The following is an 11,594-nucleotide window of genomic DNA, read 5'->3' as shown; positions in this document are numbered from 1 at the left end:
TTACTTAATCAAAATGATCAAGAAGGAAAGAAAACTGTAATTTAATGACTTTATCTAAGATGGGGATTGATTATGAATCGATTGCTCTATTAAATGATCAATGAATTTATATTGAAGGGTAGGTCCTCCTCAGGAGCTCTTAACCCTTTAAGCCCTGAAGAAGCATCTGTGTCACTTTTTGATTTGAGCTAAAAAGCATTATTTTACACTTTGGCTATTAAAAAAATAGCAGATCTACAAGCTCATAGCGCGGCACCGAGTGCCGCGCTATGAGCTTGTAGATCTGCTATTTTTTTTTTAATCGTGAAAATGTGTGCAAATATTTTAATATATATTGTTTTAAAGCGAAAAATGTTAACTCGAATCTTTGCTTCCGGGGGTCCCTGGAACATATTTTTTTAGATGGGGGTCCGCGGCCAAATACATGTCATTTTGGGGGTCCTTGACATGGAAAAAAGAACCACTGATATTATGGCAACATACGTTTTTTTCAAAAAACTGTTGAATCCCCCAGAAGCAAAGATTTGAGTTTTGTAACTCAAATCGCAAGATTTGCAAAAATATAACGATTTAAAAAAAATAGCAGATATACAAGCTCATATGAGCTATGAGCTTGTATATCTGCTATTTTTGAATAGCCCAAAGTGTAAAATAATGCTTTTTAGCTCAAATCAAAAAGTGACACAGATGCGTTCCAGGGCTTTAAAGGGTTAAAGAGTCACTCCTCCCAGGAGAACTCCTGGCTTCCTAAATGCTGTTGCACTGTATGTTGGAAGAGGCCAGCGGAACACATCTGGTTGTGGTTTGCCAAAACGGTATAAAGGGGGTGATTTATACTTAAGTCGTGCGTGTGGGTGTCGCACACTGAACACAGCCGATCTACCAGTCTCACAGCGCGTCGCAACGCGGTGAGTCGTTAGCTTGTAGATCGGCTTATTTGTGTTGGGTGTGCGCGACACCGGCACACGCAACGGAGTAGAAATCTGTCTCTTTAGAGCCGTCTAGGGTTTCATCTCTGGAGCCGCCCGCGTGCTACGCTCTGGAGCTGACACTCCTTGGCGCGCGCAGGGTGTGTGTGTGTGTGTGTGTGTGTGTGTGTGTGTGTGTGTGTGTGTGTGTGTGTGTGTGTGTGTGTGTGTGTGTGTGTGTGTGTGTGTGTGTGTGTGTGTGTGTGTGTGTGTGTGAGCTCTATGATGTGTCCAGATGGAGACCTGAAAGCAGGGACGTGCACAGATAGACTCTAGGTGGTGCTAAAGCACCTGCCCTTTGCCCTCTTGACCAGAAGTGCCCTTTTGAAAAAAAGAGAAAAAAACATTTTTTTTTCTCAGTTTTTTTTTTTTACAGCAGGGGTCTTCAACAGGGGGTCCGGGACCCCTAGGGGGTCCTCAGAGTTACTACAGGGGGTCCGCCAAATCTTCTATGTGATATGATTTTTCTTTTTACCATAACCACTCGAAACAGAACTTTAGCCAAAAATAGCAGATCTACAAGCCCACGTTGTGGGCTTGTAGATCTGCTATTTTTGGCAAAGAGGTATAGGTGTAGAGGGAAAAAAAGAGCAGACCAAGTCAACAAAAAAAAGTATAATTTACTTGAGCACCTGCCCCTCAAAATGTCTGTGCACGCCACTGCCTGAAAGAAGGGGTGACAGACAGGGAAAAGCCGCACCCATCCTAAAACAGGGACAGGCCCTGCTCTGCTCTGCTCGCTGCCAGGGATAAGAGTACTGCTGAAACTGATGCAACGTAATGAGTCAGGATGTAATATACATCTACATGTAATATAGAGGTAATATACTAAAGCGAGGAGGTTTGAAAGGAGTTGCATTGGGGTGTGGACTGGGCCTTCAGAGTAACAGACCATTTGGTGACTGTCTATCTAAAGCCCAGTCCACATCAATGCAACTCCTTGCAACCATTATCCCCAATGTCAGTTGCAAGGAGTTGCATTGGTGTGACAGGACCTTAAAACCGTTTTGTAGCAAGGAGTTGCATGGCAAATCGTTAAGTGTGGCGTGGGCTTTACATGTAGCTGGGGACCCCCCCCCCTGGAATGACCCCTGGGGGTCCCCGGGCCCCACTTAGAGAACCACTGATCTATGAGGAACTGTATCTATGACGTATGACTCCAGCTTTGGGCAAAAGGTTTCAAAACCGATCCAACCACCATTATAAAAAGTTAAATATTTCAAAAAATATATAAATATATAATTATGTGAATAAGATGCATGGAGGTTCTTCCTAGTACTGGCAGAACGTACAAATATCATCGGTTCAGCCGTTTGAGAGATTATCCCTGAGGAAAAACACACACGCGCGCGCGCACACCCTCTTCTAGACGGCTCACCTCCTTCAGAGCCGCGTCGTAAAAAAGGACAATCGGTGGTGATGGTGGGGGGGGGGGGGGGGGGGGGGTTACCGTTCCATTTATGTCAATGGATCATGTCTGGATCAAGAGGTTCAAAGCTGTTTGTAATCCTCAGTCAGTAAAGCCTCATTGGGAAAGCTGCCATTAAATCAATGGACGGACGCACACACACACACGCACACGCACACGCACACGCACACGCACACGCACACGCACACGCACACACACACACGATATCGTTGCTGTCGGGCAGAAACCTCTCATCTCCGCGGCACGAGCTTGTACATTTTGCTACTTTTGATATATTTCTTTATTTTGATCCCTGAAAGAGAACAGTTCTGGTAACAGCCAGCAGGGCGTCAATACTTACGAATCTGGACGAGTTGTCATTCCTCACCGTCTTGGCGTTCCCAAAAGCTGGGAAAAAAAAGAATCAATGGAGAGACATTAATAAAATGGTGTCAAACACCAAACTAATCAACGTTATGTGTGACCATATGGCAAATATTAAAAACTGAGGATGGAATCAGGATGAAAGCTTGTTTTTAAACTACGCCAAAAGCCCCATTAATGATTCTGACTAACGCACTCTGGCTCCGGGGCTATAGCTGTCAATCACATTAACAACTCTATCTCCGAGCCATTTGCGCTGATGAAGGCCCCGTTAATTCTGTGTGGATTAACCCTTTAAGACCGGGAACGCGTCTGTGTCATGTTTTACATTTCTTTGGCTATTCTAAACATGGCAGATGTACAAGCTTGTAGCAGATCTGCTATTTTTTAAAAAAAAAATCGTGAAAATGTTGGTGCAAACATTTGTAACTTAAATCTTTGCTTCTGGGGGATTCTACAAATGTCTAACAGTTTTTTCTGAAAAAATGTATGTGTCTATATCAGTGGTGCTCAAACTTCTTCACGTCAAGGACCCCCAAAATGATAATTATGTATTTGGCCACGGACCCCCATCTCAAACTATTTTGTTCCAGGGACCCCCCCCCCCCAGGGAGAAAGATTTGAGTTACAAATGTTTGCTTAAAAAAAAAAAAATATATATATATATATATATATATATATATATATATATATATATATATATATATATATATATATATATATATATATATACATATCTATTCAAAGATTTGCCAAAAAAAAATCATGATTTTTCTAAAATAGCCAAAGTATAAAATATGGATAAAGTAGGTTACACAGATGCGTTTCCGGGTCTTAATGCGTTAAGCAAAGCGCCATAGGGATCTATCTCAGAGCTTTAGAACTAGGATGGTGTGTGTAGCAGCAGTCAGTCACGGCACTTTGAACTCTAAAGTGTTCCAGCGTGTGGGACTGGGACCGGCTACGCTTTTAGAAACCAGAGGAACTACGAGGTTCAAAGGCAGCATTTACAGGAATTAATGCCTTTATTTGCGGTAGTTACAGTAAGTCCATGGACATCTTGCGCTTGCATAGCATCTTCTGTGTCAAAACCCGTGTTAATGAAATGAACCGTCACCCAGTTATTGTACTGTTTTGTTCCCTAATTAATGCCTGGAACCCTTTGGGTGACAACGAAAGATGTCACAGAGAAAGAGGCAACGGATGAATGAATGAATGAATGAATGAATGAATGAATGAATGAATGAATGAATGAATGAATGAATGAATGAATGAGGGCCGCCTGGCTTGCCGCCGTCAGTCTAACGATGCTTAGCTAGCTATCCCGCTGACTAATGCGTATTGAAGTTCATCGCTAGTGTGTGCGTCTAGACTGCTAATCACCCCCTCACAGCCCCTAGGGTGTGTGGGTGTGTGTGTGTGTGTGTGTGTGTGTGTGTGTGTGTGTGTGTGTGTGTGTGTGTGTGTGTGTGTGTGTGTGTGTGTGTGTGTGTGTGTGTGTGTGTGTCTGTTCGTGGTGGGGGGTGGCAGGGAGAGGGAGACAGAGAGAGACAGAGCAGGCATGGGGAGGGAAAGAGAGAGTAAAATAGAGGGACGAAGCAAAACAAATAGCTGGCGCACGACTGATTAGAGAGAGCAAGCAAAAGAGGCTGATGGAGAGAAAAAGAAAATGGATGGAGTAAAAGAAACAGAGAGAGAGAGAGAGAGAGAGAGAGAGAGAGAGAGAGAGAGAGAGAGAGAGAGAGAGAGAGAGAGAGAGCAAATCACAGAGCAAGCAGAACGGAGTACACAGCAAAGTGCTGAGTCAGACTTTAACAAAAAAAAAAAAAAGAAGCAGCACTCTCTGGGATTGTACTGTGTGTGTATGGTCTCTATGTACTGTGTGTCCACAACGGTTACTTTTCAGGATTAATATAAATAAACAAAAAAAAGCAAAAAAGTAGCAGATCTACAAGCTGGAAACGTGGCGCGAGCCTAGCGGAACGGCTACTTTTTCTTTTTTTTACTGTTTCTCTTGGTTCTCAACCAGTGGTCCTTGGAGGGGTACCAGGGGGTCCCCAGCAAGATTAGTTAACATAGCGTCTTAATCACTTTAACCACTTAGCTTTGGCTATTCAAAAATAGCGGATCTACAAGTTCATAGCGCGGCACCGAGTGCCGCGCTATGAACTTGTAGATCTGCTATTTTTTGAAAAAGCTTGAAAATGTGTGCATATCTTTGAATATATATTATTTTTTTAAAGCAAACATTTTTAACTAAAATCTTTGCTTCTGGGGGTCCCTGGCACAAAACATTTTCAGATGGGGGTCCGCGGCCAAATGTTTATCAAATTAGGGGGTCCTTGGCATGAAAAAGGTTGGAAACCACTGATCTGTGAGGATATATCTGTCTCTGCTCTCCTTACAGCAGCAGCACAGCAGCTTAAACTCTAACAGATGTGCTGCACATCAGGGCCTGAGCAGCGGTTCAGGCCTGGGCACACAGCTTCATTATTCATGGGCATTTCCTGCATGCCTGCTGCTCGACCAATTAAATCCACAGCTGTCCCTGTGCCGCCAGCACAGAGGTGTGTGTGTGTGTGTGTGTGTGTGTGTGTGTGTGTGTGTGTGTGTGTGTGTGTGTGTGTGTGTGTGTGTGTGTGTGTGTGTGTGTGTGTGTGCATGCACTGTCCCTGTGCGGCCAGCACAGAGGTGTGTGTGTGTGTGTGTGTGCATGCACTGGGGGAACTCTCCCCTGCAATGTGTGCAGTGGTGGGACAAAGTACTCAAATGTTGTACTTAAAGGGATTCTAGGCAAGTTCAGAGATCAAAAACAATTAAAAACTGTTGTCAAACACCGCCCCTCCACTCCCCCCCCCCCCCCCCCCCCACCCCCTCCTCATCAGCAGTTTGTTTCCCCGACCACCAGGGGGGACTTCTGAACGGGCCATGCCGAAAATAGGTTGCTTTATTCGGATACAATGCGTGTCACTGCCCGCCCCAGCCGGTTCTCTGAGTTTTTATTTTTAAATAGGCTCCGTCATGATTAATTGACCACATACATGAAGTTAAACAACTAAAAGAAGTTTGAGAGCGTTTTAAAACCAAAAGTAAAAAGTAAAAACAGCGCAGCAGAAAACAATGGCGCCTCGTTCCATTTTTGTCGGCTGCACTCGGTTCCATTCGGTTTCACTTGAACAGTTCACACGGACGCGCACATGCGTGCGTTTCATTTACGTCCCGGACACCCGGATGTCAAAACATAAACTGTAGGGAAAATACGGATTTCAGAAAGAGGACTGTGTTTCAATGCAGGAAAACACCCAGCATCATTATATAGTGGCTGATAGAGGGGAAAAAATGCAAAATATATATAAGTAAATAGTTCTTAATGTAGCCTAGAATCCCTTTAAGAAAAAGTACCGCTATGTAGAAACAATCTTGTTAAACGCATCTGTGTGTCATTTAAGATTTCTTTGAGATATTTTTGGGGAATATCGCTTTGAACATTTTTTTTTTTTTTAAAGCGAACATTTGTACTCAGATCTTTGCTTCTGGGGGGATTCTACAAATGTCTTCTAAATCCGAACAGTTTTTTGAAAAAAATGCATGTTGCTATAATATCAGTGGTTCTCAAAAATGACATATATTTGGCCGTGGACCCCCCCATCTCAAAATATTTTGTTCCAGGGACCCCTAGAAGTCGTAACAGAGTTAAAAATGTTCGCTTTAAAAAGTATATATATTCAGAGATTTGCTAAAATGTTCAAATTTTTAAAAGAAATAGCAGATCTACAAGCTCATAGCGCGGCACTCGGTGCCTGGATCAATACAAAAGTCTGTGGTGCCATGATGAACTTGTAGGCCCCGCCCACCACCACTCACCCTCCAGCACGGGATTGGACTGCAGGAGCTGCTCCTTGACCTTGTTGACCTCCTGGCCCTTCCCGCAGACCGCGGCCACGTAGGACATCACCAGCTTACTGGCCTCTGAAACACACACACACACACACACACACACACACACACACACACACACACACACACACACACAGTGAGGTCATCAGCATTTTAGATTTTTTTTAATGAATGCCTTTGTTTAAAAAGGTAATTTTCAACCCGAAACCTATGGCAGACAATAGCCGATCTACAAGCTCAAAATGTTTCGCTGCGCACGCTATAGAGCAGCTAACGTGCGTTTTTGTTTATGGAAATTATTATTATTTTTTTTTTATCATTTACGAAATACTTCTCGAAAACGTTGGAATTGTTTTTAATTGATGAAACGTGGTGCCTTTTTTTGGTTGAAACTATTTAAAAAAAAAATATTTTGAAAATAATATATATATATATATACATATATATATTTATTTATTTTTTTATTTTTATTTTTTTTTGTTTTAATGTAGGAAATGAAATAAAGGGGGTATTTTACTGATATTTTACCAGACACATAATAATGTATCGGAGCTCTAAAAGCACTGTTTCCCAAACAGTTTGTGAAACAGTGCTTTTAGACCTCCACTTGACAAAGAGTGAAGAACAAGAGTTACATACAGTACACCCCCCCCCCCACACCCCCACCCCCCCTAAAAAAAATCCCCCTTACATCATCCCCCCAGAGAGCCATTATTGGGGCAGGCAGGGTGTGGAGTCTGGGGCCCTCAGCGAGGAGGGGGGGGGGCAGAGCCCCATTCCATTCACACGCCCCAGAACCAGAGCCAGGCACCACCTTGTTTAGTTAGATGGAGACCATTATGTTATCCTCACCATCCATAATATACTACTGACTGCACTGGGAACCAACAGGATGAGAACCCAGCCAGTGGTGGGAAGTAAAAGTACTAAAATGTTTGAAAATAGCAGATCTACAAGCTCACAACGCGTCGCAACGCGACGCGTTGTGAGCTTGTAGATCTGCTATTTTCAAATAGCCTAGGTATAAAGTAGGGCTTAAGTGATTAATGTATGTTTTATAATGTCATAATTTATATCTGCAAAGTAACTAGCAACTAAAGTTTTGAAATAATTGCAGTGGAGTAAAAGTACAATATTTGCCTCTGAGATGTAGTGGAGTATTAGTAAAAGTACAGACAATTGGAAATACTCCAGTAAAGTAAAAGTACCTCAGAATTGTACTTAAGTACAGTACTTGAGTAAATGTACTTAGTTACTTCTCCACCACTGGTGAGAACCCAGTCCCATTCCGGGGGCTCAGGCCAGCTTTAACAGGCCTGTGAGGGCACTGATGCGTGTTGATGGGAAAAGCGTTCCTTCTCCAAAAGCCAGATTTGCTGGGATGGGAAAACGTATAAAACAAGGCTGGCTGGTTTTTTGGTGATGTCTGGGACTTCTCCTGTCCAATGAGATCACTGCAAATGATGTCTGGGACTTCTCCTGTCCAATGAGATCACTGCAAATGATGTCTGGGACTTCTGTCCAATGAGATCACTGTAAATGATGTCTTGGACTTTTCCTGTCCAATGAGATCACTGCGATCCAGAGCTGATGATCTCAGTGATCCAGGGGCACAGCCATGGGTGGGCCTGGGTGGCCCACCCAATCGATTTAGAAAAAAAAAAATTATTTTCTATTTTTTATAATTATTTATATATTATATATATATTATATTTATATATTTTTATATATTATTATTTAATTATTTATTTGATAAAAAAGAAAAAACTGTATAATAATCAAATAATATAACCCTAACCTAACCCTAAAACCGAAATAAAGTAACAAAAAACACCCAAAATCCGCCCAATAACCGCAAACTTTCGCACATGCGTGCGTGCCCACTCGCTCCTGCCTAGGCCCAGGCCCAGCCTATCCTAGCTAGATCCTAGATCACTGCAGTGGCGCAGCCGTTCTGCAGTGATCTGGTAAAACCTTCTTAGATGGCAGATTCACGAACTAGAGCCTGACCGATATACAGAATATCTGACATTATTTAACTTTTTTTTTTAAAGTCATAGGTAACGGCAATCATGCAGCCGATTGAAGTTCAATTTGTGTTTATTCGTTTCATTTATCAAAAGCGTATTTGAGCTTTTTTCTACACGATGCCCGAGTGGGGAAGGTCCATGACCGAAACGTTGTCTTAACCCTTTAAGACCGGGAACGCATCTGTGTTTCATTTTAAGATGTCTTTGGCTATTCAAAAAATAGCAGATCTACAAGCTAAACTTGTAGATCTGCTATTTTTTTTAAAAACGTGTGCAAATCTTTGAATATTATATATATTTTTAAAGCGAACGTTACAACTTCTGGGGGTCCCTGGAACAAAATATTTTGAGATGGGGGGGTACACAGCCAAAAGCATATCCTTTTTGAGAACCACCGATATTTTGGCACAAATATTTCAAGATCCCCCCCCCCCCCCCTTTTTGAATAGCCAAAGAAATAAAAAAAATGACAGAGATGCTTTCCCGGTCTTAAAGGGTAATACCACTTTGGTAGAGGTTTGGGTTGTGTAGTTACCTTGCCATGATGTAACTCCAAAGGTGGGCAAGAAATCAAAAATAATTGCTCCATTGATTAAATTGATCATTCAAAATATGCTCCTCATTGACTTACATTGTCAAAAATGAAAATATCAGTCAAAACATGGGTAACAATCAGCGCTGTGGCGTCAGACCCAAACATCTGGCACCGGGCGGGCGGTCGAGCGGGCTCCAGCACAAACAGGTTGAAAACACGGTGGCGCGTGTTTGAGCGAAACACTGCCGTTTGCACTGAAACGTGTTCAGAGATCAGATAAGACGTAAAGATCAAGGATGTTTGTGTTGGGATAAAACGGGTATGTGTTATAATGGAGACATTTCTTATATCGCTCTCTGCCATCTCTTTCAGGCAGCAGAAAATATGTGGCCCGTCTCCCCACACAAAGGCTCTGCTGGTACTGTATCTGATACAATAACTTACATTTGAATAAAAAGCTTCATTCAAACCACGGCTAGACGGAATATTAACCCATTAAGACCGGGAACAACACATCTGTGTCATTTTAAAGATTGCTTTAGCTATTTAATTTAACTATTAAAAAATAGCAGATATACAAGCTCATAGCGCGACACAGAGTGTCGTGCTTGGAGCTTGTAGATCTGCAATTTTTTTTGGAAACACTTGAAAATGTATATATAAAGCAAACATTTCAAAAACTCAAGTTCAAAAACTCAAATTGCACTCAATATAGAATAATATGTTGTTGTTTTTTAAACGGATTTAGAAGAATCCCCCAGAAGCAAAGATTTGAGTTACAAATGTTCGTTTTAAAAAATACACATATTCAAAGATTTGCAAACAATGACAAGATTTTTCAAAAACAATAGCAGATCTACAAGATCATAGCGCGGCACTTGGTGCCGCGCTATGATCTTGTATATCTGCTATTTTTCCCGGTCTTATTAGGTTAACAAACCAGAACAAGCCTGTTCTACTAGACACAACATCATACATCATAGAGGAGAGCAGAGATGCTCATCTAGCCCTCATGAGGATGTGGTAATCCAGGAGTAAAGAGAAGCATGCCTTTTTTTCTGTGTTCTATGTTCTTCCTTCCCCTGCAAAGCTACATTGTCTGATGAGGAGATTACCTAAATCTCCAGATTCATCTCCTTGCCATGGCTGCCTGCTGGCTTCCTGGGATCGCACACCTTTTACCACCATTCAATCAGGGAACACATCTGTGTCATTTTAGATGTCTGTGTGGCTATTTAAAAAAAAAGAACTACAAGCTCATTGCCCTTGTGCCACACTATGAGCTTGTAGATCTGCTTATTTTTGAAAAATCTTTGTCTGCAAATCTTTGAATATATAATAGTTTTTTAAGCAAACACATAATATGTGTTGGACATATTATGTCAAATATTTTGTTCCAGGGACCCCCCAGACGTAAAGATTTGAGTTAAAAATGTTCGCTTTAAAACATATTCAGAGCTTTGCACACATGTTCAAGATTTCTTTAAAAAAATAGCAGATCTACAAGCTCATAGTGCGGCACTCGGTGCCGCACTATGAGCTTGTAGATCTGCTATTTTTGAATTTGGTTAGCATGGCAGTGATACAAAAAGGTCCAAAACAAAGCAACTGACAGTGAGGCAATTTACTATTTAGACATTTAGCAGACACCATTCTCCAGAGAGTAAATGACATGAGCTCTAGTCAACCAACAACATGCTACAGTCAGCGCTAAAGTAAACAGAGTGCCAAGAAATCAAGTACGTACGTGGTACAAAGCAACTACTAGGATACCAAATGAACCCTAACATCTGTCTAATTGACATACTTAGTTTTCAAATGATGATACATATACGGTATCATATGTACACACATGTAACCAGGCCTATATTATACCTGTAATGCACGGCATTGTCTTAGAAAAATGGCTTTGTTGTCGAGTACAATTTCAAAGCTCTGCTTCAAAGAGATCTGACTTACTGTAGGTTTTGCTCTGTAATCTAATGAGAGAGCATCTACTGTACCTCACCGAGGGCTCGCCACTTTAAACATGTCCTCCTTGTGTTGGAGCATGTGTCAACCATTACAGGGACGAATTCTCAAAAAGACCTTCAAAAACATGAACATAAAAAAAAACAACAACAGCAGATCTACAATCTCAAAACAAGCTTATAGATCAGCTTGTTTATGTATTATTTATTATTTGTCGTATGACTAAGTCTATCAACGCTCTTGAAAGGGGACTTGAACCCTGGGCTGATTTTGTAGTTTGCATAACCCATTCAAACCCGTGAACACATCACGTGTCACTTCCATATCTATTTTATACTTTGGCTATTCAAAAATTGCAGATCTACAAGCTCATAAAGCGGCTCCGAGTGCAGCGGTATGAA

General features: G+C 41.7%; 1 protein-coding gene across 6 annotated transcripts in view; it reads right to left on the bottom strand.

Moving 5' to 3' along the window:
* The window catches only part of myo1b (myosin IB), a 324,638-nt gene that overhangs the window by 116,996 nt on the left and 196,048 nt on the right, over positions 1–11,594 (bottom strand). For all 6 annotated transcript variants that reach the window (XM_084085494.1, XM_084085496.1, XM_084085495.1 and 3 more), the window contains exons 5-6: positions 6,625–6,729; positions 2,738–2,784 (exon numbers count right to left, since the gene is read on the bottom strand). In XM_084085494.1, coding sequence (XP_083941620.1) covers positions 2,738–2,784; positions 6,625–6,729 — 152 coding nt within the window. The remainder of the gene's footprint in view (positions 1–2,737; positions 2,785–6,624; positions 6,730–11,594) is intronic.

Source organism: Gymnoscopelus microlampas, assembly GCF_963454915.1.
Source record: "Gymnoscopelus microlampas genome assembly, chromosome: 17".
In the NCBI taxonomy this organism is placed as follows: domain Eukaryota; kingdom Metazoa; phylum Chordata; class Actinopteri; order Myctophiformes; family Myctophidae; genus Gymnoscopelus; species Gymnoscopelus microlampas.
Note: the sequence above shows the minus strand (reverse complement) of the source record. Positions and strands in the feature narration are given on the sequence as shown.